Genomic DNA, 22,212 nt, shown 5'->3' with positions numbered 1-22,212 from the left:
ACCATAATGTCACAGATTAGATTTTGATATTAGAGAAATAACGAATGGCTACATCTCTAAAGTTAGGTTGGGATAGCAAGAGCATGCTGTAGAAATCAACCTCAATATACCTCATTCTACCAACCTCAAGGAGGATGTGGATAAATTGCAGGAGTGTAACAGGTACAACATTTGAAGGAGAATGTGCTATCGGAGGTTGAGGTGAGGAAAGGGAGACACCAGGGTGCAATTGTACCATCTTGATAGCACCACCACCTGGAGTTTGTGGCAGATAGTACAACCAGATGACAAAGCTTTTTGTACAAGTCACATTTCACACAATAAGCCACGTTACCACAATCACTCATTTTGTGAAAGGGAAACATGAACAAAAGTGTGGTCAAGCAAATAGTTTACCAAGAGGAACTAGAATTCCTTATATTCAGAAATCCAGTTCTTAAAATACAACACATACACAGTGGGGAACTCGAGATTTAATTTATTAATTCTATGTACCATGATTTTACATCATTAACAGCCAACATCTGGACACCTGGAAGGACTGATGATGCACGCTAGTTTATTTTTCCACTTTTTGAGAGGCTTTTGGAAGCATTAAGAATGAAGCAAGCTTCAACATCTGAATATAAAGGAAATCTAAGGTCTAATTTCTGCATCCTGCACTACCCCCAGTTGATAGCTTTATAGTGCTGTACGAAATGGAATGGGATAGCTGTATGGGTGGTGTGCATTTTTTCTATAAACATGGTCACATTGTTATTTTACTACAACATGCAAGTTCTACCACATTGCTTCAGGCAATAAGGGACATTAAGTGGACATGGCATGACAAATGGCTATGTTTTTTTTAAAACCACAGCTTACAGCTGAAAGTACCTTGGCCCCAGTTTTCTTTTGTCAAGACTGGACCAATCTAATGCATGCACGACAAGTGAGAAGCAAGGGTGCTGCAAGAGCATTTCACAGCAGACAAAGGTGACTCAGTGACAGGACACTGAAGAACAGGCAAACGGGAACAAATCTCAGCTTTCAATAATCAGTCTTTGCTCCGTCACTAATGCCTGCTGGGCTACAAGTTTATTCTCGTGGCAGCGAAGCTTTGACATGACCTCTTTGAATGGCATATTTTGTGCTTCCTTTCTCAGGAGCTCTGAAAAATACAAAACCAAAAAAATCTTGCTTACAATACTTGATTACAAACATACAGGTGACAAAAGTCTGTGTGATGCGCACTTATGGTTGTTATGGTACATTCACTGGTAGTAACTTCGCATAATTGAAGAAGTCAAGACACTATTATTGGTTACACCAACTTGACGATTACACCATTTATCACTCACTATAACTGAATGAGGCAGTCAAATGTGTGAATGATGCCAAAATATCCCTCCACACAACTATCGTACACATACAATTTTAAAGCACAAAAATAGTCAGCAGTGAAAACAGAGGAGAGAAGAGCTCCAACCAGTTAACTACAAGTGGTGTTGACTCTATCCACAGATCATTGAATAAAGCACAACATTGAATTGTTTAAAAAAACAGGAAATATTTGGTTAACTGTTATGCCCTACAATTTTGTTTTCAGCAGGTGCATCATAAAAGTGTGAGGGGAGGAACAAACAAAATTGAGCAAAGCAATTGAGAGATCTTCATAGGCAATAATGAAAAATTAAACTTTTGAAGGATATACGGAGAACTTCCCAAACAATCAATGCTGGAAACACAGAGGCTACGAGACCTGAACATTACAGCTGAGGGACGGCATTCTCCCCTACCCGGCGTGACGGAGGGTCCCGGAGTAGGGGAGTGGCGCCAACCACTCAGGGGTCGGGCCTCCCCACCTTTGGGGGCTAGCCCCGCGCCGGAGCGGTTGCCACCAGAAGACCGGCGCAAAAAACCGGCGCTCCCGGCAGTGGGGCTGGCCGAAAGGCTTTCGCCGGTCCGCGCATGCGCCGGCAGTGACGTCAGCAGCAGCTGGCCGCTGACGTCACTGTCGGCGCATGCGAAATGTGGGGTTCTCTTCCGCCTCCGCCATGGCGGAGGCCGCGGAAGAAAATAGAGCAGCCAGGGCACTGGCCCGGACTCTGAGGGGGGGGGGGGGGGGGGGGGCCCGATCGCGGGCCAGGCCGCCGTGGGGGCACCCCCCGGGGTTCCATCGCCCCCCCGCACCCTGCTCGCGCCACTGAGCCCGCCGTTCCAGAGGTGGTTTAAACCTCGGCGGCGGGAGAGGCCTCCCAGCGGCGGGACTTTGGCCCATCCGGACCGGAGAATCGCCACAGGGGCCTCTCCGATCGGAGTGGCGAGATTCCTGCCCCCGCCACTTCCCGGGTGGCGGAGAATCTCTGCCACGGCGGGGGCGGGATTTTAGGCGCCCCCAGGCGATTCTCCGACCCTGCTGGGGGTCGGAGAATTTCGCCCAAGATGTGCAATGTATGAAGGCAGTGATATGCAGAATTATTTTTTTCAAATTACTGCAGAAATATATGCATGGCTTATTTTATTCCCCGTTCTAGATAACTTAATTATACCGAAAGTGCATTGGGAGCAGAATTTTGTCGATCATTTCAAAAATAAACATCTAAACCACTGTTGGGATGGGCACTATTTTTAAACAGTTGAGATACCAATTAGCATATCATCAGAAATTATTTGCTCAAATATAGTCAAAAAGCCCCAGATGAGTCAGCATCAATTACAACGTTTCCCTCAGAATCTTGCACCCAATATCTTTGTAAAGATAGCACCCAAATTCAAATGGTTGAGAAAAACAGATGCCAGCCCAAATTTTATATAATTCTCTCTTCTGTGCACCCCCCCCCCCCCCCCCCCCAACCTCCAAAGGAGCTGCAATTGACGAGAGTCAATCATTAAGCAGCGTGTTAATATTACTAGAAGGAACTGGGCGAGGAGTTGCTTTACTAATTTTTTAACAATTGGATTAAGATATGTCAAGATCTTTCAGAGAATTCTAATTATAACTGAACATTTTATGCAGCTCTGTCACTGTAACTCCTCCAAGGCAGTCTCCCATACCAGCTTCCCCGGACAGGCGCCGGAATGTGGCGACTAGGGGCTTTTCACAGTAACTTCATTGAAGCCTACTTGTGACAATAAGCGATTTTCATTTTTCATTCCATTTCATTAATATTGTTTGCATTCACTACTTTCTTGACCTCCCATTTTGTGGAAATAATTTTAATCTGTTTGATTATTAATGGTGATACAGATATAATTCCAGGTCGAAACAAATCTCCATATGGGTGGGGGAATAATCAAACTGACTGCAAATACTTAACACTTTATTGACACCATAGGGCCAGCCTGAACTTGGAACTTATGACAAGTAAATTAGTGATATGCAGGGAAGTCAGCCTAGCCTGCTAAGCTTCATCAGGCATTCACACTATGTACAAGAAATCTAATCAACATAGCTGCTACACAGGTACCAACGGGCTGCTAAAGTACAGAGTTTAACTAGCCAGCAGCAAGCAGTCTGTCAGCCATTACCAATGACCTGTCAGTCAGATAAGAGTTAATGGTCTTAAAGGCTTTAATGTGTAGGCAAAAATCTATTGCACATCACCAAGACTCCCAAAGATCTTTCTGGCTTGTTCGCACTAGGACTAGGTTTGGAAGATCTTTCAGTCCATCATTGAAAAGCAATTACTTTTTTGTTGCACTATATTATTTATTCAATTGAACAAGCTGGCACTCTCTTCTCTAGCACAGGGAAAACTGCAAAATGGCCTAACAGAGCCCTTCAAGATTAAGGCTTTGGCAGGTTAAATGCAAAGATGTTTTCATTTGCAGGTGAGACCAGAATTAGGAGTCATAAATATAAGATAGTTACTAATAAATTGGATAAAACATTTCTAGCAAGGGAGCAATGAGAATGTGGAACTCACTGGAAAGCTAGATAAACACAATATAATGGTGGGATTAGATGAAGCGAAGTGGAAAGAGGGGCATGTGAACTGCAACAGTCTGTGTTTTGCTGATACTTCATATCAATTGCACTATTTGAATTTGCAAACAAGGTTATGCATTTAACAGGGATCACTTCTGTCCATTAGCCTCACCTGATCCCATTATGGTACAAATCATTATCATCGAGTTGTACTTGATTTCAGGTGCACTGGTGTCATCAGAAAGCAATTTGTGCAGAATTTCCACAAGTTTAGCATTCTCTAGATCCTGTTCAGCTGTACCTAGGTAGGAGAGAAAACAAAAAGGCACATCAAAACTGAGCATTTGAACCAAAATACTAAGTTGTAGACTGTACCATTTCTAATAGATACACATCAACCCACTATTCATGAAGCTGCTTCTCTTCGCACACACTATAATAAATCCCATGCTAAACATTTTTCTGGTTAACAGTGACCAGTGAATAATTTCTGATGTACTCAAGTATAAATCATTTCAAGCTTGATTTTTAATCACATTAAATTTCCTAAATTGAAAATGTCACGAATCTACTCGAATTGTATTTATCTGAAGTGAACTCAAGCCTAGCCTATAATGAACTTGCTACTTGGTTGAAAATGTTTAATTGAATATGTCTGTGGATACTGTTCAAATGAGTCTGTCATGTGCATATTAAAAAAAAACACTGCAGAAACTTCAAAAGCATAACAGACATTGAAGATAAACTGACATGAGAAAATCAGCTGCTTTGCCAATCTGTAAACTTCAAACCCAAATGCTCAGACAGAGTGTAGATGGTAATCAGTGGCCTTGATTCTTGAGGGATGTGCTTCTGCTGTGGTGGTTTTCTACTTCCTTTGGAAATTCATCCATCATTAAATGGGGGTGGAAATTGGCTAATAACTGCAGAATCTGTACAACTTCAATGTAATGGCTCAGAAAGCAATGATACTTTGATGCATTAATGTATCATGTCAGCACCTTTCTCACATTGTAAGTTATTGTTCTTACTGATGCTGTCAGAGGAAATACTGAGCAAAGCATCACACCAGGGCAGGTACTGATTTTCTTTTTGAGGCAGAGTATTAATAATTTCTATATACTGTAATTATCAGCAGGAATTACCTCTTTCAAGTACTTCATTTGAGTTTGAGTTTAAAACCCTATTTCAACCTTTATGAAATGAAACATCAACCTGTCAAGCCATGTGTTTTATCCCAAACTGACTCATTGGAAATGCCTAGACCTTTCCTTCCCCCTACAGCACTGGCTAAGGAGTGTTCAACGACATTGGGCAGCTTATAAGAGTGGTCACAATTCACAAAGAAGCTCAGTTAATCTATTCCATCAAAGAATCATAGGACAGTTTGATCTTGCCCTCCCATAACGTATGCAGAAAAGGAGACTGGATAGCTATTGAAAACCTTTGCAGATATTCACCCCCTGTAGCCTGGGGCCTATGGAATCGACTATGGTGTTGCCAATGCAGCAGAAGTCAGCTAGTTCAGTATAAAAAAAGAAAGAATTTTGTGCAACCAAGTTAAGACATATCAGAGAGTGTCTTCACTCACTATCCATTGTAATGGTTGAGTCCTACCATAAATAAAGTCAGCATGAAATACTTTGTGCTCTTGGGAACCTTTTAACAAGACAGAGGACTGACATACCAAGGAACAGACGAGTTAATTTTGTTCTAAAAAGATTAGTATATCTTATAGCAGCACGGTAGCATGGTGGTTAGCATAAATGCTTCACAGCTCCAGGGTCCCAGGTTCGATTCCCGGCTGGGTCACTGTCTGTGCGGAGTCTGCACGTCCTCCCCGTGTGTGCGTGGGTTTCCTCCGGGTGTTCCGGTTTCCTCCCACAGTCCAAAGATGTGCGGGTTAGGTGGATTGGCCATGCTAAATTGCCCGTAGTGTCCTAAAAAGTAAGGTTGGGGGGGGGGTTATTAGGTTACGGGTATAGGGTGGATACGTGGGTTTGAGTAGGGTGATCATGGCTCGGCACAACATCGAGGGCTGAAGGGCCTGTTCTGTGCTGTACTGTTCTATGTTCGCTTTTCCATGATCCCTTCGCAAAGTTCTTGATCAAGGGTCGAAACCCAAAGAGATGAAGAAATATAGAAATGTAAAAAAGATTTTCAATGAAGAGTGTGTGTGTATTGATTTCTCCAGAATGTTTTGGTACGCAGAGAGCTGGCTGCAAATGAGCTCGTTAGAACATGACAACATTTCATGGCAAAGACCTTAAATATTTCCCTCCAGAACCAGAAAATATCAGAATACTGGGGCACAAAGGACGTGAAATTCAAAGCATTGCTTTATTTTTAAGCCGAGAAACCTAGCTAACGAGCCATGGGCACAATGAAAGGAAACACCAAAGCTGAAAAGATAAAGAAAGCTGAATTAATAATTCCAGAAATGCCTAAGCTTTGCCCTGATACCAGAGCTTTTGCATTTCCAGGATCAAAATTTCCTTGGTAATGGGAGTTCTGAAAATTTACTCCCTTGAACCGTCTCCCCCATGATCATCTACAAGAGGTGTTACTTGTCCAGGAAATGGTGGTTAGTATTTCCCATCAGCAAATCTGTTGGGAGACGGAGTATGAATGACTGGCGGTTGTTTTTTTAATTGCACTATTGCCATACAATCCCTTTTGATAATATATTCTCTCTGCCTCAAGCAGATGGAACACGACACCGTATGATTCTGTGCAGCGCACAAGATGAAATTGGCTTACATTCTTCAAGATGCTTGTTACGTGATTTCAGTAACAAAGATGTCCGAGAAGTAGACTTCCACTTCTTACATGCCTAAAATACTCATTACTGTGCAGCACGATTCTTTGCCCTGGGATTGAACACTTGGGACATTTAAATGGACTAGAATGGTGCACCAAATCCAAAACAACAACTTTACCTGGTTTTCACAGCTATTCAGAAATCATAGTTTAATGACAATATGGGTATGCGTTGAACGCACTCACGTTGCTGCTCCCTTAAACTTAGCAGAAAGTTGCAGTAAATTGCCTAAAACAAGCCCCAAAATTGTATGGTCACCACTCACCAAGTTCCAGAGCAGCAATCAGTCCCAAAGCGACAAGAGCTTCATTCTGCATTATAACATGCTCACTTGTAGCCATAGTGACCAAATGCTTAACACCGCCACTTTGAACAATGGTCTTGACAACATCCTTGTGAAAGAGAAGGCAGGAGATAAAAGTTAAGAACAACAACAATGAACATGAATATACTTAAATCCAAGAGTCTCCATATTTATAATACTAGCGAAGTTAAATGAGTAGTTAACATTTATGACTTACTGACTCTGTTGCTATTTCAAATCAATGGTAAAGAGTACAAAAAACCTTAAAGTTAACATTTAATGATCTTTTAATTCACTCAGACAATTTTCAACGTAATGTTGCACTTTTTCTATGATCAAACTAAATGGCCCTTTTAATGGCCTTGTTCCTCCATGATGCATTCGTGCACTGTAGCGCTAACAATTATACTCAAAGCCGAGAGACTAGTACAATAGAGGCTTTATTGTTGTACAATGTTGTCCCTCCATCTGCAACTGTAGACTGAGGGTCTGAGCAGCTCTCATACATTTATACATAAGCTCCCTGTGGGCGGAGCTAGCCGGCAGGGGCTTACCGGAGGAACCTATATTACAGGTACAGGCATACATCCCCCTACTGCAGTACACATAACTACAGTGGTTATCTCACCACATGCACAAACATGAAGGCATGAAAGTAACTAACCAAACACTTTCTGAAAAGGGAAACTTGATGTTTTGTCTTGGAGTCATCAGGACAAAACAAAGAATGCCAAATTTCAAACAATCACAACATTTTATGCCACAGGAGAAAGGGGATGTTAATTGGCTGGCAAGTCAACTGAAAGGCTCCCAGAGCTTTGGATAATACATTAAAGATGCAAGGCTTCAACATTCCTTTTTCGGCAAAGAATGGGTCTCTGCATATGAATGTGTGTCGCTTCTAGCAAGCATAAGTGAGCCAATTTAAGAGCTCAACGGATTAGCTTAAATTTGTTGTTAGTGTAACTTTTAGTGCACTCAGGATTGTTCAGCAAGTGCTGCCTAATCGCACAATTGCATCCAACAGTAAATGAGGGGCTGGTTAAGCTCACTGGGCTAAATCACTGTCTTTTAAAGCAGACCAAGCAGGCCAGCAGCACAGTTCGATTCCTGTACCAGCCTCCCCGGACAGGCACCGCAATGTGGCGACAAGGGGCTTTTCACAGTAACTTCATTGAAGCCTACTTGTGACAATAAGCGATTTTCATTTCATTTCATTTTTCATGAACACGTTCCTTTGGCTGTTCATAATAGACAGAGTATCGGTCATACTGAATCAGCCCACGTTTTGCAAAACCCAAAATGTCTACTGTTAGATACGATTCTGCTTGGGGAGCCTCCATGCTTTCTCGATGGCAGTGCCTTGGCCAATTAGAGTATACTTTCTTCTGTAATATAAATTGCTGAGACCATTTGAAATTTGGCTGATGAGTGCAAGACAAAAAGTTTCAGTAACATGTCTCTTTTCAGCAATATTAAACTCACTTTAATATGGGAGTACAAAACTGTCAAAGTAGCACTTCTTGTCCAAGTCAGCACAGACCCCACTTAAAATTGTCATTTCTCTAGCGTGCTGCGGCAGATGGGAGTACAATTCTTGTGATTTTACCACGAGGGTCATGTGCAATCTAACTGACAGATTTACAAATCAAATTCTTCTTTCAAAAATAAAGTACCCAATTATCTTTTTCCAATTAAGGGGCAATTTAGCGTGGTCAATCCACCCATCGTGCGCATCTTTGGGTTGTGGGGATGAGACCCACGCAAACATGGGGAGAATGTGTAAACTCCACACGGGCAGTGACCCAGGGCTGGGATCGAACCCTGGTCCTCAGTGCCGTGAGGCAGCAGGGCTAACCACTGCACCACCTACAAATCAAATTCTGCCGTTTTCTACTTGCAATATATTCTGGTGCCACACATCATGTACACAGTTAAACTCAACTGTTATTGGGGTGCAAGAGCTGTATTAATTTCCATCATAGCTGAACACATCCATTATGCAACAGTTAAACCAAAACACATACAACAATAAAAACTGAACAAATATATTTATATAGAAATATGGAGGAACCCTGTAAGCTGCACAAATTTTGCTCCGATCTCTATGGCCCAAATGTTTCTATGACAAGCAAAAAAAGAGGTGCCGGTTATTTATTAGACTTGTTTGATATAGATGCTATTTTGCACTGCAAATTGTTGAGAATGAGATGGAAACAACACAGTGCCCTCCATAGGACGTCAGAGTCCTGAATGAACAGGACAAGCAATCATGCATCTTCTCAAACAGTCTGACTGAAGGTGTGAAATTAACATTGCAGGGACGGGGAAGGAAGTGCAAGTTAGGGTGGATGAACTCATCAAATAGAAAGAAATAAGAAGGAAAGAAGAATTGCCTTGGAGGGGGGGAAAAAAGGACACGTTATGAAAAAAACGTATTGTTTTTAAAAGTCTCCAACAATCAAAACCTGAAGGAATGATATTCCATACCTGTGACCGTTAATTTTTAATGTCAGAGGTGAACTGACAATAATTTTACCATCACATTGTTAAAATGGTACTTGAAATAATGACTTGTGGCAAATTTAGTTCACATCTATCATTTAGTGCATTTAAGACAGTTGTTTTCACAAAGTTAACTGTGGAGCACCACATCTACAACAGCAAACCTTTTATTTCTACATTTAACTTCATATCTCCTCTTGCCTGAAGTTGCTGTGGCATTTGTGCTTACATAACTGTGTGCTCTATTAGCTTTATTTTTTAGCATTACCATGACAGAAAACTTTGGGCCAACGCGTCTGAACTTTGTAGAGACTGTGCACCAGAATAATCTTAGAACATACAGTGCAGAAGGAGGCCATTCGGCCCACCGAGTCTGCACCGACCCACTTAACCTTCACTTCCACCCTATCCCTGTAACCCAATAACCCCTCCTAAACGTTTTGGTCACTAAGGGCAATTTAGCATGGCCAATCCACCTAACCTGCACATCTTTGGACTGTGGGAGGAAACCGGAGCAGCCGGAGGAAACCCATGCAGACACGGAGAGAACGTGCGACTCCGCACAGACAGTGACCCAGCAAGGAATCGAACCTGGGATCCTGGCGCTGTGAAGCTACAGTGCTATCCACTTGTGATACCCCTAATAATCTACAGTTGCTGTAAGCTATAGCTGCTTCAGGTTTGTTAGTAAATAAATACTTCACACAAGGGCTGAGCATGCTCAGAAAAACAATAAACAGCATTGGGAATTATTAGTGAGTCAGGGTCAGTGTGTGGCGCCAGGGAATTTGATTCATTTACTCAATATATTTACATGCAATTTTATTGAAATGAGAGCGCTATGATTGCTTATTTTGTAGTTTTACCTGTTGAAACACAGCATTTTCCAATTGAGTGTAGTGTAGTCCTGGCATTTAAATAAAAGTTGACTTCATCTTTCACTGGAATATCCAACATTAGTCTTCTACCCACTTTTTGTAGTTAAAATAGACAGTAGTTTCTACATTAGATAGATCAACTTATCACCAAAGGTTACAGGTTCTACTTCCATTTTAGAAGAGTCACTTATTTTTATAATGAATACAACTCAATGTTATATAAAGCCCTTAAAATGCAGCTTTTATTTATGGACTTCTTTTTTACTATACAAATATATTACTATACATTGAAGAGGAAGAAACATTCTGAAAGTATCGCCGTATTGCTAATTGCTGCCTTGAATCAATTTCTGTTAATTTGACTTTTTATGTTAAAATATCTGCAACAGGTTCTTGGTGGCACCATTTAGATATCCATCACAGAGAAGTAATTATGAAGTTATTCTGGATAGCATGCCAAAATCTCTCAATTAGCTCTTTTCAGTAAAGCTGCAAGAAAATAAAACAGCAGGTAGTGCAAACAGTGTGAGCACACTGCTTTGTCTCCAAGAAGCAAATATGCAATGTTTACTGCAAAGATTGTACAATTAGTCTCCTCAACCACAAAACATTACACTTGCTGCAATATTCTAGGACGAACATTACAATGGACCCTGAAAACATATGGGTGCCATAACTCTTTTACAAATGGAGAGTTGCTTCCATGTCATCATAGGCTATTTTACTGCAACCAGTTCCCCCCTCCCACCCCCAAATGCGTTGATGCAAAGTTCAGTTCTCACGGATTTATTTTTCTACTTTAGTCACTTTCCAATTCATTAATTTTGGTGGATCTGGTTTTTCGTGGAATGATTGTAAAATTTAGCCATTCTGCACCTTCGTGTTGCACCCACACACACATTGACCTACTTATATGACTGTATATAGAAGCATTTTAACATCTCAAGATGTGCAGATTCCCAATTTTACCGTTTACCACACAAGGATGCCAGATTTTAGAAAGTAGCATTCCTGAAAACAGACCTTTGATTTACTGTGTCTGATAAGTGCAGATAGCAGCCGGTTTGATTCACCCATGACACCTGCATGATCCTTCGCATCACACCATTCTACCAAACGCTCCACCAGTTTAATGTTCTTCCCCAGCTTATCAGCTGCTTCAGCTACATTGGAAAACAGAGAATTAGAACATGTGGAAGAGCACTTCAGAAAACAGTTCCTCCCCAGTCATCAGTTTTGAAGCCGAAGAAGCAGGTCCAGCAATCTGAACTTTTCTGGGTGGATTTAGTGAAACGGTTCTACTTTTAGTGTGCAGCTCATACCCCTGATTTAAACTCAGCTCAGAAGAGTTAAAATAGCAAATTGAGCAGACGAATTTTGGGATAATTCAAAATCTTCATTGGCTGTAAGTGACCGTTGCAAACAAAAACAAAATTGCTTTAAGAAAGTGCACTAAATGTACAAAAGCATCCCAAAGCACTTCTCAAGAGGTTTAATCAGACAAGAATGAATAGCGAACTAAAAACAGAAAGAAAAATTAGGAGTCTGACTGCTGTTCCTATTTTCTATGGCAGAGGAACTGGATGATGGACTCAGCGTGGGGAAGGCACGAGAGTTTTGGATGAGCCAAAGGTTCCAGAGAATTGACGATTGGAAGAGAGGAATAGTTGAGTTTCAACAGCAGATGGGCTGAGGTGGGGATAGAGGTAGACAATGTTTTAAGTGGGGAAGTAAAGGGCCTTTGTGATGGAGTATATAGCTCAGCTTGGACTGAAAGAAAATACCAACTACAAACAAGCTGAACCAGACAGATATAGCTGGTGTACTATTTGAATGAGTTGCAGCATGTAAGGAGGCAGAGATGGGTGCCTCAATCATAAATGCCAATGTTGGGTTCAATCTTGGAAAGCAACAAAGTTGCAACATAGTGCAGTGTAGGAAAGTTAATGTTCAACAATTAGCTTGACGCACATTCTCCAGTGTCTGTGTGGGTTTCGCTCCCACAACCCAAAGATGTGCAGGGTAGATGGATTGGCCATGCTAAACTGCCCCTCAATTAGAAAAAAATGAATTGGGTACACTTAAATTAAAAAAAAAATTAGTTTGAGGGGCGGCACAGTGGCTATCACTGCTGCCTCACAGCGCCACGGTCCCAGCTCTGGGTCACTGTCAGTGTGGCGTTTTCACATTCTCCCAGTGTTTGCATGGGTTTCGCCCCCACAATCCAAAGATGTGCATGCTAAATTGCCCCTTAATTGGAAAAAGGTATTCTAAATTTATATTTTTTAAATTTTGTTTGTAGTGTAGTTGTGTAACAATCGCTGAAAGCATATGAATTAATTAACCAATTATATTCTGTTTAATTGTAATCTGTATAGGACACGTGCCATGCAACTTCCCCATTGTCTGTAATTGCATCCTTACTTTACAAGTGAAAGATAACACATGGCCCCAAGTCTATGCAAAGCTCCACTTGTATAGTTTAATTGCAGGCTATTGCTGCAAAGCCTTTCACAGTTGAATGAGCAATGCTCTGGAACTGTTGACACTCAGCCATTGACATTTATTAGCTATACTGGAGTTAGAAATGTTATACTGTGTGAAAGGGTAGGCAGAAGATTTCAAGCTTCAGCCCTCCATCTTAAATTAGCTTACGTAGGAACAGGGATTGAGGCCCTGAAAGCAGATTTTAGGGAGTTAGGAAGGAGACAAGAAGCTAAAGCAATAATCTTAGGATTACAGCTACACTCATTCCATTGAAAGCGAGTGTAGAGTTAGGAGAATTGAGCGATTAAACACGTGGTCAGAAAGCAAGAGGGATGTCATCAGATTTCTACAGCATTGGGACCAGTTCTGGGGAAGGTAGGACCTGCACAAACCAGGCGGTCTACACCAAAACAGGACTGGGACGGTTATTCTTGCAGCGAAATTTACTAATGAAATGAAATGAAAATCGCTTGTCACGAGTAGGCTTCAAATGAAGTTACTGTGAAAAGCACCTAGTCGCCACATTCCGGTGCCTGTTCGGGGAGGCTGGTACGGGAATTGAACCGTGCTGCTGGCCTGCCTTGGTCTGCTTTCAAAGCCAGTCATTTAGCCCTGTGCTAAACCAGCCCCCTAGGCTGGTAGGAGGGGTTAAATTAGATTGGCAGGAGGATGGGAACCAGAGGGCAAATTCAGAGCAGGGAACAGGAGATGAAGAATAAGTGAGTGACTCTGAAAGACAGAAATAGCACAGGTTTAAAAAAAAGTGCGCAGCACAGGTGGCAGTGTTAAAGGGTCTATGTAAATGCGAACATAGCAAATAAAGCCGATGAGCTGAGGGCAAAGAAAAACACATGGTAATACATCACCTTTGCTACAACGAAAACTTAGCTTAAGGAATGGCAAAAATGCCCCTGGATATAGAGTTTTCAGGCAGGATGAGGAGTGGTGTAGCAGTATTTGTTTAAGAATCAATTATAGCTATGAGGGATGATGGACTAAATGAAGCATAAAATGAGGCCATACGAGTTGAGCTCAAAAATAATACTGCTAGGAATATACTATATACCCCCAAATAATGGAAGGGAGTTGTAAGAGCAGATACATAGAGATTTCAGTTCAAAAACAATAGGGCAGTAATTGTTGGGGACTTTAACTGGAATACGAACAGCGTGATGAGCCGAGGACAAAGATTTATGGAATGTATTTAGCCAGCATGCAACAAGCCCAACAAAAGGGGGCGCAATTCTAGACTTCTGTCTTGGAAAATTAAGCTGGACAAGTAGATGAAATAGCTGGGGGATAATGATCATAATATAGGTAGATTTAGCATCTTATGCAAAAGGACAAAGAATAGGAGTAAAAGTTCTAAGTTTCCAAGAGAGGTGAGCTGGCCAGAATGGACTGGATATTGCTATCAGAAAGAATGACTGTCAAATCAGTAGGAAGCATTCAAAGGCAAAGTTCTACAGGCATAGTGTAGACATGTCCTCACAAAGACATTCTGGTTAAAGTGTGAAATATTAAAACACAAAAAGCACAGGTGAGAGGGCAAATACTGGAGGGACTGGCATCCTTGAAGGTGGACAAATCATTAGGGCCAGATAGATTGCATCCCAGACATTCGAAAGAAGCCAGGCAAAATATAATGGAAGTTTTCCAATCCTCACTAGATACAGTCAAGATCCCAGAGGATTTGAGGTCTGAGAACATTGTACTATTATTTAAAAAAAGACCACAAAATTATAGGCTGGTCCATCTGGCTTCAGGGTGGACAAATTATTGGAATAAATTCTGAAAGACACTAATTGAGCAGTGATAATCAGCATGTTTCTGTTAAGGGAAGATAATGTCTTACTAACTGAATATAATTTTGTTGATGTAACAAAGATTGAGGTTAGTGCAGTGCATGTTGTCGTCATGGATTGCAGTAAGGCATTTGACAAGGTCCCACATGGCAGACTGGTCGAGAAGTGAGATCTCATGGGATACAGGGGAAGGTGGCAGATTGGATCCAAAATTGGCTCAGTGACAGGAAACAAAGGGTAATGGTTTTTCTAAATGGAAAACACAGTTTCCAGTGGTGTTCCACAGGGCTATATTAATGATTTACACTTGTGGGAGGCAAGATTAGGAAATTTGCAGGTGACACAAAAATTGGCTGCGTAATTGATAGCCAAGAGGATGGCAGTCAACTCCACAATGATTCATAAAATCCCCTGTACAGGAGGCCGCCATTTGGCCCACTGTGTCTTCACTAACCCCCCCCAAAGTGCACCCTACCTCGGCTCACCACCCCACCCCATCCCTGTAACCCCATTTACCTGCACATCTTTGGATAGTGGGGGAAACCCACGCAGACACAGGTAGAATGTGCAAACTCCGGAGATGGTCACACAAGGCCAGAATTGATCTCGGGTCCCTGGTGCTATGAGGCAGCAGTCACTGTGTCAATGAGTGGGAGGGGAAATGGCAGATGGAATTCAATACGGAAAAGTGTGAGGCAATACATTTGGGGAAGACAAGCAAAGCAAGGGAATACTCAATAAATGGGAAGATATCGAAGGGTTGAGGAAGTGAGACGCTTTGGAGTGCCTGTCCACAGGTCCTTGAATGTGGCAAGACAGATGGACAAGGTGGTCAAGAAAGAACATGGAATGCTTTCCTTTATTGGACAAGGAAAAGAATACAAAAGCAGGGATGCAATGATGGAACTGTATAAAGTTCTGGTTGGGCCATAGCTGGAAGTGTGTAGAGCAAATAACAAAGAAAAGTACAGCACAGGAACAGGCCCTTTGGCCCTCCAAGCCTGTGCTGACCATGCTGCCTGTCTAAACTAAAATCTTCTACATTTCCTGGGTCCGTATCCCTCTATTCCCATCCTATTCATGTATTTGTCAAGATGCCCCTTAAATGTCACTATCGTCCCTGCTTCCACCACCTCCTCCGGCAGCGAGTTCCAGGCACCCACTACCCTCTGTGTAAAAAAAACATGCCTTGTACATCTCCTCTAAACCTTGCCCCTCGCACCTTAAACCTATGCCCCCTAATAATTGACCCCTCTACCCTGGGAAAAAGTCTCTGACTATCCACTCTGCCTATGCCCCTCATAATTTTGTAGACCTCTATCAGGTCACCCCTCAGCCTCCGTCGTTCCAGTGAGAACAAACCAAGTTTACTCAACCGCTCCTCATAGCTAATGCCCTCCATACCAGGCAACATCCTGGTAAATCTCTTCTGCACCCTCTCTAAAGCCTGCACATCCTTCTGGTAGTGTGGTGACCAGAATTGAACACTATACGCCAAGTGTGGCCTAACTAAGCTTCTATACAGCTGCAACATGACTTGCCAATTTTTATACTCAATGCCACGGCCAATGAAGGCAAGCATGACGTATGCCTTCTTGACTACCTTCTCCACCTGTGTTGCCCCTTTCAGTGACCTCTGGCTTCTGGTCACATTACAAGGAGGACATCATTTCTCTGGAGATAGTGCAGAGCAGATCAACAGGAATGCTGCCGGAACTTTAACATTTCGGCTACGAGATGTTGGTTATATCATGGTTGTTTATCCTTAAAACAGAGGGGAGAGGGGTGACCAAAGTGAGGTGTACTAAATTATGAAGAGTGTAGCCAGGGTAGACAGGAAAGACTTGTTTCCCTAACTGAGGGATCAATTGCCAGGTGGCATAAATTTGAGGTGACTATTAGAAGGATTGGAGGTGGCAAACTGTGCTGGAAAGTGGAATATAAATGGAGTGGCTAGTTTCTTTCTTATATTCTGGCTGGCAATGAAACAATGGGTCGATTGGCTGCTTTCTGCACTGTGACCTTTCTTCGTTCTTGCAATGCCTTTTTGTCCTTCATTGCTAGAGGGATGGCGTTTAAGACTAGGGAGGTTATGCTGTATAAGGTGTTAGTGAGGCCACACCTGGAGTATTGTGTTCAGTTTTGGTCTCCTTACCTGAGAAAGGATGTATTGGCACTAGAGGGTGTGTAGAGGAGATTCACTAGGTTAATCCCAGAGTTGAAGGGGTTGGATTACGAGGGGAGGTTGAGTAGACTGGGACTGTACTCGTTGGAATTTAGAAGGAATTTAGAAGGATGCCCGGGGGTGGGATCTCACATAAAATTATGAAGGGTATAGATACGATAGATGTGAGCAGTTTGTTTCCACTGGCGGGTGAAAGCAGAAGGATTTAGCCTCAAAATAAGGGGAGGTAGATTTAGGACTGAGTTTAGGAGGAACTTCTTCACCCAAAGGGTTGTGAATCTATGGAATTCCTTGCCCAGTGAAGCAGTTGAGGCTCCTTCATTAAATGTTTTTAAGATAAAGGCAGATAGTTTTTTTGAAGAATAAAGGGATTAAGGGTTATGGTGTTCGGGCCGGAAAGTGGAGCTGAGTCCACAAAAGATCAGCCATGGTCTCATTGAATGGTGGAGCAGGCTCGAGGGGTCAGATGGCAACTCCTGCTCCTAGTTCTTATGTTCTTATGTATCATTGGGTGCATCCTGTTGCATTTTATAAGTACACCTTGCTACCAGATTTAACACACTTGTTGTCTTTATGCATCAATTTTATACACGCTGTGTGAAATAACTTATTTCTTGTAATTTTTGTGTTAGTTTTAAGGTTATGTGCCACGTCTTACTCTTTTGCTATTTTAGTTAACTTGTGATGAGAACCAACAGTCACTATAGAAAGCCACACGATATCAAAACATTTCTCGCAGCCAAAACTGATCAGCGTTTTTCTTAATGAGAAGTCTGCAGGACATGCAATATTGATACCCATTGCAAATTAGGCATGTTGGGTGGTGTGCCCTGAAGTTAATTAGTACATTGGCACCACAGTTTTATCTCAAATAAGCAGTCACAGAAACTAACCAAGGCACCTTGTTATTAGTGTCTTTCTGCTCTTTGTAAATTTTGCGGGGACCAATCAGGAGGTAATAGGAAGTGACATCTGTAAATGACTGCCATTCTCAAGAAACCAGAGACTGATCACGCACCATCTAAACCAGGGTTAATAGTCACAGATCATAGCCAGTGTTTCAGAAACGGTTAATAAGCAGCAGCTGGACATGCAGAGTTTGAAAACTGAAGTAGCATACGGTCAACAGACTGCTTTCCAGCTGGGGAAAGACCACAAAAGTGAGGGGAGTGAAGATCATGTGTCCCCTTGCACCTCAAGCAGAATCAGGGAGTTTAATAAATGCTTCCTGAAATTAGGCCACCAGACTATCTCCTACTGTCTGAATGGTTAAAGATGCAAATAAAAACAAATTAAAATTAGACAAGTGAAGAGAGTCTTAAACACCCCCAAAAGACAGAAGTAATGGTCTCAGGTTGGGTGGTAACCAAAATGGACACATCCATAATCTTTAAAATTGCTTGAAAACAATGTTGTTACATCAAATTTGGAGGGAGGTCTAGTACTTCTCGGATAAATAAATTTAGAGGACCCAATTCTCTCCCCCCCCCCCCCAATTTAGCATGGCCAATCCACCTAATCTGCACATCTTTGGGTTGTGGGGGTGAAATCCAGGCAGACATGCGGAGAATGTGCGAACTCCACATGGATAGTGACCCAGTTCCGGGATTCGAACCCGGGTCCTCAGCGCCATAGTCCCAGTGCTAACCACCGTGCCAAATGCCGCCCTCGATAAAGCATCATTGACACCAGGTAACATACACTCTCCCAAAAGGATTAAAAGAAAATGCCCAGGTTGGTGTCCCGGCTCTGGGCCACTGTCCGTGTGGAGTTTGCACATTCTCCCCATGTCTGCGTGGGTTTCGCCCCCACAACCCAAAGATGTGCAGGGTAGGTGGATTGACCGCACTAAATTGCCCCTTAATTGGAAAAAATAATTGGTTACTCTAAATTTTAAAAAAAATGACATTTATATTGCACCACGTGACCTCTCAAAAGATCACATGCAATTAAGCACTTTCTTGTGACTTCAATAGGTAAATAGGGTGGCAATTTCTAACACAATAAGATGAAGGCTAGGATATCTGACATTTTTCCATCTATCCACATAACCCTTGGTTAGTGTGAATTCAATATTTCAATGAAAAATTGAATTTTGTCTTTGTAGCCAGACACGGCTTTTGAAAAAAGTGCATTGTAGTTCTGCTAGATTCAACGCAAAGAGGGTTAAATTATATTTCCCAATGCTTCTCAGGGTGGACGGGAATTCATAGGAGGTCCATTTATAGACATGGCACTACTTGAACTATGAAACAAAATGAAGAGACACCCCAGTAGTCAGTTGGTTTTGTCAATACATGGTGAACTAGCTACTCAGTGAATTGAATCAAAAGCCCATATTGTCTCCACACATAAGGGAGAACATTTCAGAGAAAAGAACCTTTCCTCAAATAGTGCATGCTTTTTACGGCAGTATAATTATTGATAAGATGTTACTAAGCAGGAGAAACTAACATATGCATCGTGAAATTAAAATGGGAACAGAATCAAATCAAGTTAATCTCGCCCTGCAACTCCACTTGACTTGCCATTTGTAATTATACAATCGATCAGGTCTCTAATTATTCAGACCACTGACAATTAGAATACTATCACATTATAAAATATCATTGTCATGTGAAATTCATTCTGGTCACTGTCATTTTTAAAATTAGACCATTTAACAATCCTGAAGTTGCATCTGGAAACAGGAAAGAACTTGTAAAGTTTGTACCAAGTAGGCTTTTTGTTTCTCATGTGTAGTCAGTCAAACCTCTATTCACTGCTGCAAATGTTTCTTGCTTAGTGACTCTGAAAACTAGCAGCTTATACTGGAGTGTGGCTGCACAGGCAACGGTAACCCCCTCCCAGCACGTCATGACAACAAATGTGCATTAGCAGGCTGTAAGGCTACAAGCACAAGAACATTTACGCCAACTGTGATGCCCCCATGGCTTAAATAAGCTAAACGCTAACCAGGGAAATTTGCTTATCTTAAGCATTAGAGCAAGTTATTTTTTTCCTTCTCGGGTGCCCTCCACACACCCCAGCCGGAATTTATCCGGTCATTCGCTGGCGGTGGGATTCTCTGCATGTTTCCCAGTGGCGTGGGGTGGTTTAAATGAGATATCCCATCGACAGCGACGGGAGCAGAGAATCCTGCCCAAGCAAACGGCGAGCCACCTCCTGCTGCCGAGAAGCAGGCGGCTGGCAGGCTGGAGAATCCCACGCCCTGAATCATAAGTTCGAGGTTTCTCACCCCCCACCGAGATTTCAGTAACCAGGCATTAGTAGGTTCTGAAGACAAGCAACTGTTAAACACATTTCCTTCTCTTTTACGAGATTGTTCATCGCCACTCTAGGCATCTTTAGAATAGCTATTTGGTAGGAGACAGCTTGCCATTTAAATCATAGACCGATCACACAGGATAAAAAAAAAGAGCAACTAAAAATTCTCAAATACAATTTTACTACGAACAAGTATCTTGCATACAACCACAATACCTTGTGCATCAATTAGCATGCGTAATGTTCCAAGCAGTTTGAATTGGACGGGTGGCATCTCAGACTTGAGAAATTTCAGCACTTGCTCTGCAACTCCCGCTGACAGCATCTTAGCTTTATTTAATACTAGAGAAAATAAAAAATTCAAGTGAGTGTGATTTTCATGTTTACCTGGGCAGGACAGAAAGTAGGCAGTAATCATGGCACAGAAGGCTGTGGAGGCCAAATCACAGAGTGTGTTTAAGACAGAGATAGATAGGTTCTTGATTAATAAGGGGATCATAAATTATGGGGATACGACAGGAGAATGAGGATGAGAAAAATATCAGCTATGATTGACTGGCAGAGCAGACTCGATGGATCGAGTGGTTGAATCCTACTCCTATGTCTTGTGATGAGAAGCTGGTAAGCAGAAGAGATGGCGAGAATATCCAAGAACAGATCATTCATGTATTTTAAATAAAACAAAGCTACATTAAAATGTGAGGAATCAATATTCTCCTTGTGTTGATTTTCAATGCATTAAATCCTTTACTGGTGCTGAAATATAAATAGAAGATATTAAGGATTAAAACCAGAAACATAATGATCTAGGCTGTCATACACGAGCTATGCTGCCTGTATTGGTATAGCCTGTATAGCCGAGTTCCGCACACATGATTACGGCCTCAACCGGGACCTGGGATTCATGTCGCATTACATTCATCCCCCACCATCTGGCCTGGGCTTGCAAAATCCTACCAACTGTCCTGGTTGAGACAATTCACACCTCTTTAACCTGGGATTACCCCTATCTCTGGATATGTAAAGATTTAATTACCTGCAAATGCTTGCATTCAAAGCATTGCCTTGCATCTTTGACTTTGTCTATATATGTGTTTCTGGAACATACCTCTTCATTTACCCAAGGAAGGAGCAGTGCTCCAAAAGCTAGTGTTTGAAATAAACCTGTTGGACTTTAACCTGATGTTGTAAGACCTCTTACTGTGCTCACCCCAGTCCAATGCCGGCATCTCCACATCATGTATTGGCGTGTGTGCAATGTATCTGTCAGTTGATTATATTACTGTAATAAATTCAGTAAGCTCTGCATTTTGCATATTAACAACCAAACATCAAATCCTGTTCTGTTGAGTCCTGGTAGAATGAAGAGTGATTACTTATTTTTGCATATGTTTTTAAAACCAAATCTACATTATAATCTTGCCCTGCATTCAGTTTCCTATGTGAATGAGTGAATCGGTTTCCAATAAGCAGATAACAATTCCAAAGTTAATCACATTGTTACAGCTATTGACCTTCAGCCAAAATGAATAGATGGTGAAGAGGGAAATTTGGACATCAATAGATATCACACTGCAACCAGTTTTAAAACTCTAGATCCATTATTTATTAGGGAAGTTAAAATCAGTTCTGACTGTGGAATCAACACATACTACAAGGACACAATTTGCCAGTGACGTGCCAGATTCCAGTGATTAAAATCTGCAGGTGTTAAAATTCAAGGTCTGTTGATAGTGTATTATTTGCTATGGCTCCAGGATGTCTGCCGACAGCGGCAGGGAGGTCGAGGGGGATGGTTAGCTTCCATGCCTCGAGGAAGGTGATTGATAGCTACACCCCAGATATCACTAATTGCAAGACAGCATATGTGCCTTTGTGATGATTGGACAATTTAATGAAGCATACGGACCGTTAATGTGATTGGTTAATTATTCTTATATACTATGCATGATGTAACCTTAATCGATGTCATAATTGGACATAGATAACTAGTAACAAATGTTTGGTATATGCTAATTTCTTGTAATCGAATCTCGTATAACTGCCTGTA

At 41.8% G+C, this 22,212-nt stretch overlaps 1 protein-coding gene across 2 annotated transcripts in view; it reads right to left on the bottom strand.

The window, feature by feature from the left end:
* Nucleotides 1-461: 461 nt before the first annotated feature.
* rap1gds1 (RAP1, GTP-GDP dissociation stimulator 1) overlaps nt 462-22,212 on the bottom strand; it is a 97,642-nt gene continuing 75,891 nt past the window's right edge. For both annotated transcript variants that reach the window (XM_038792786.1, XM_038792787.1), the window contains 5 exons: nt 20,379-20,504; nt 11,442-11,581; nt 6,997-7,123; nt 4,083-4,211; nt 462-1,150 (listed from right to left, as the gene is read on the bottom strand). In XM_038792786.1, the coding sequence (XP_038648714.1) occupies nt 1,023-1,150; nt 4,083-4,211; nt 6,997-7,123; nt 11,442-11,581; nt 20,379-20,504 (650 nt within the window). In that variant the 3' untranslated portion in view covers nt 462-1,022. The remainder of the gene's footprint in view (nt 1,151-4,082; nt 4,212-6,996; nt 7,124-11,441; nt 11,582-20,378; nt 20,505-22,212) is intronic.

Source organism: Scyliorhinus canicula, chromosome 3 (genome assembly GCF_902713615.1).
Source record: "Scyliorhinus canicula chromosome 3, sScyCan1.1, whole genome shotgun sequence".
Lineage (NCBI taxonomy): Eukaryota > Metazoa > Chordata > Chondrichthyes > Carcharhiniformes > Scyliorhinidae > Scyliorhinus > Scyliorhinus canicula.
This window is presented reverse-complemented; position numbering and strand designations above follow the sequence as displayed.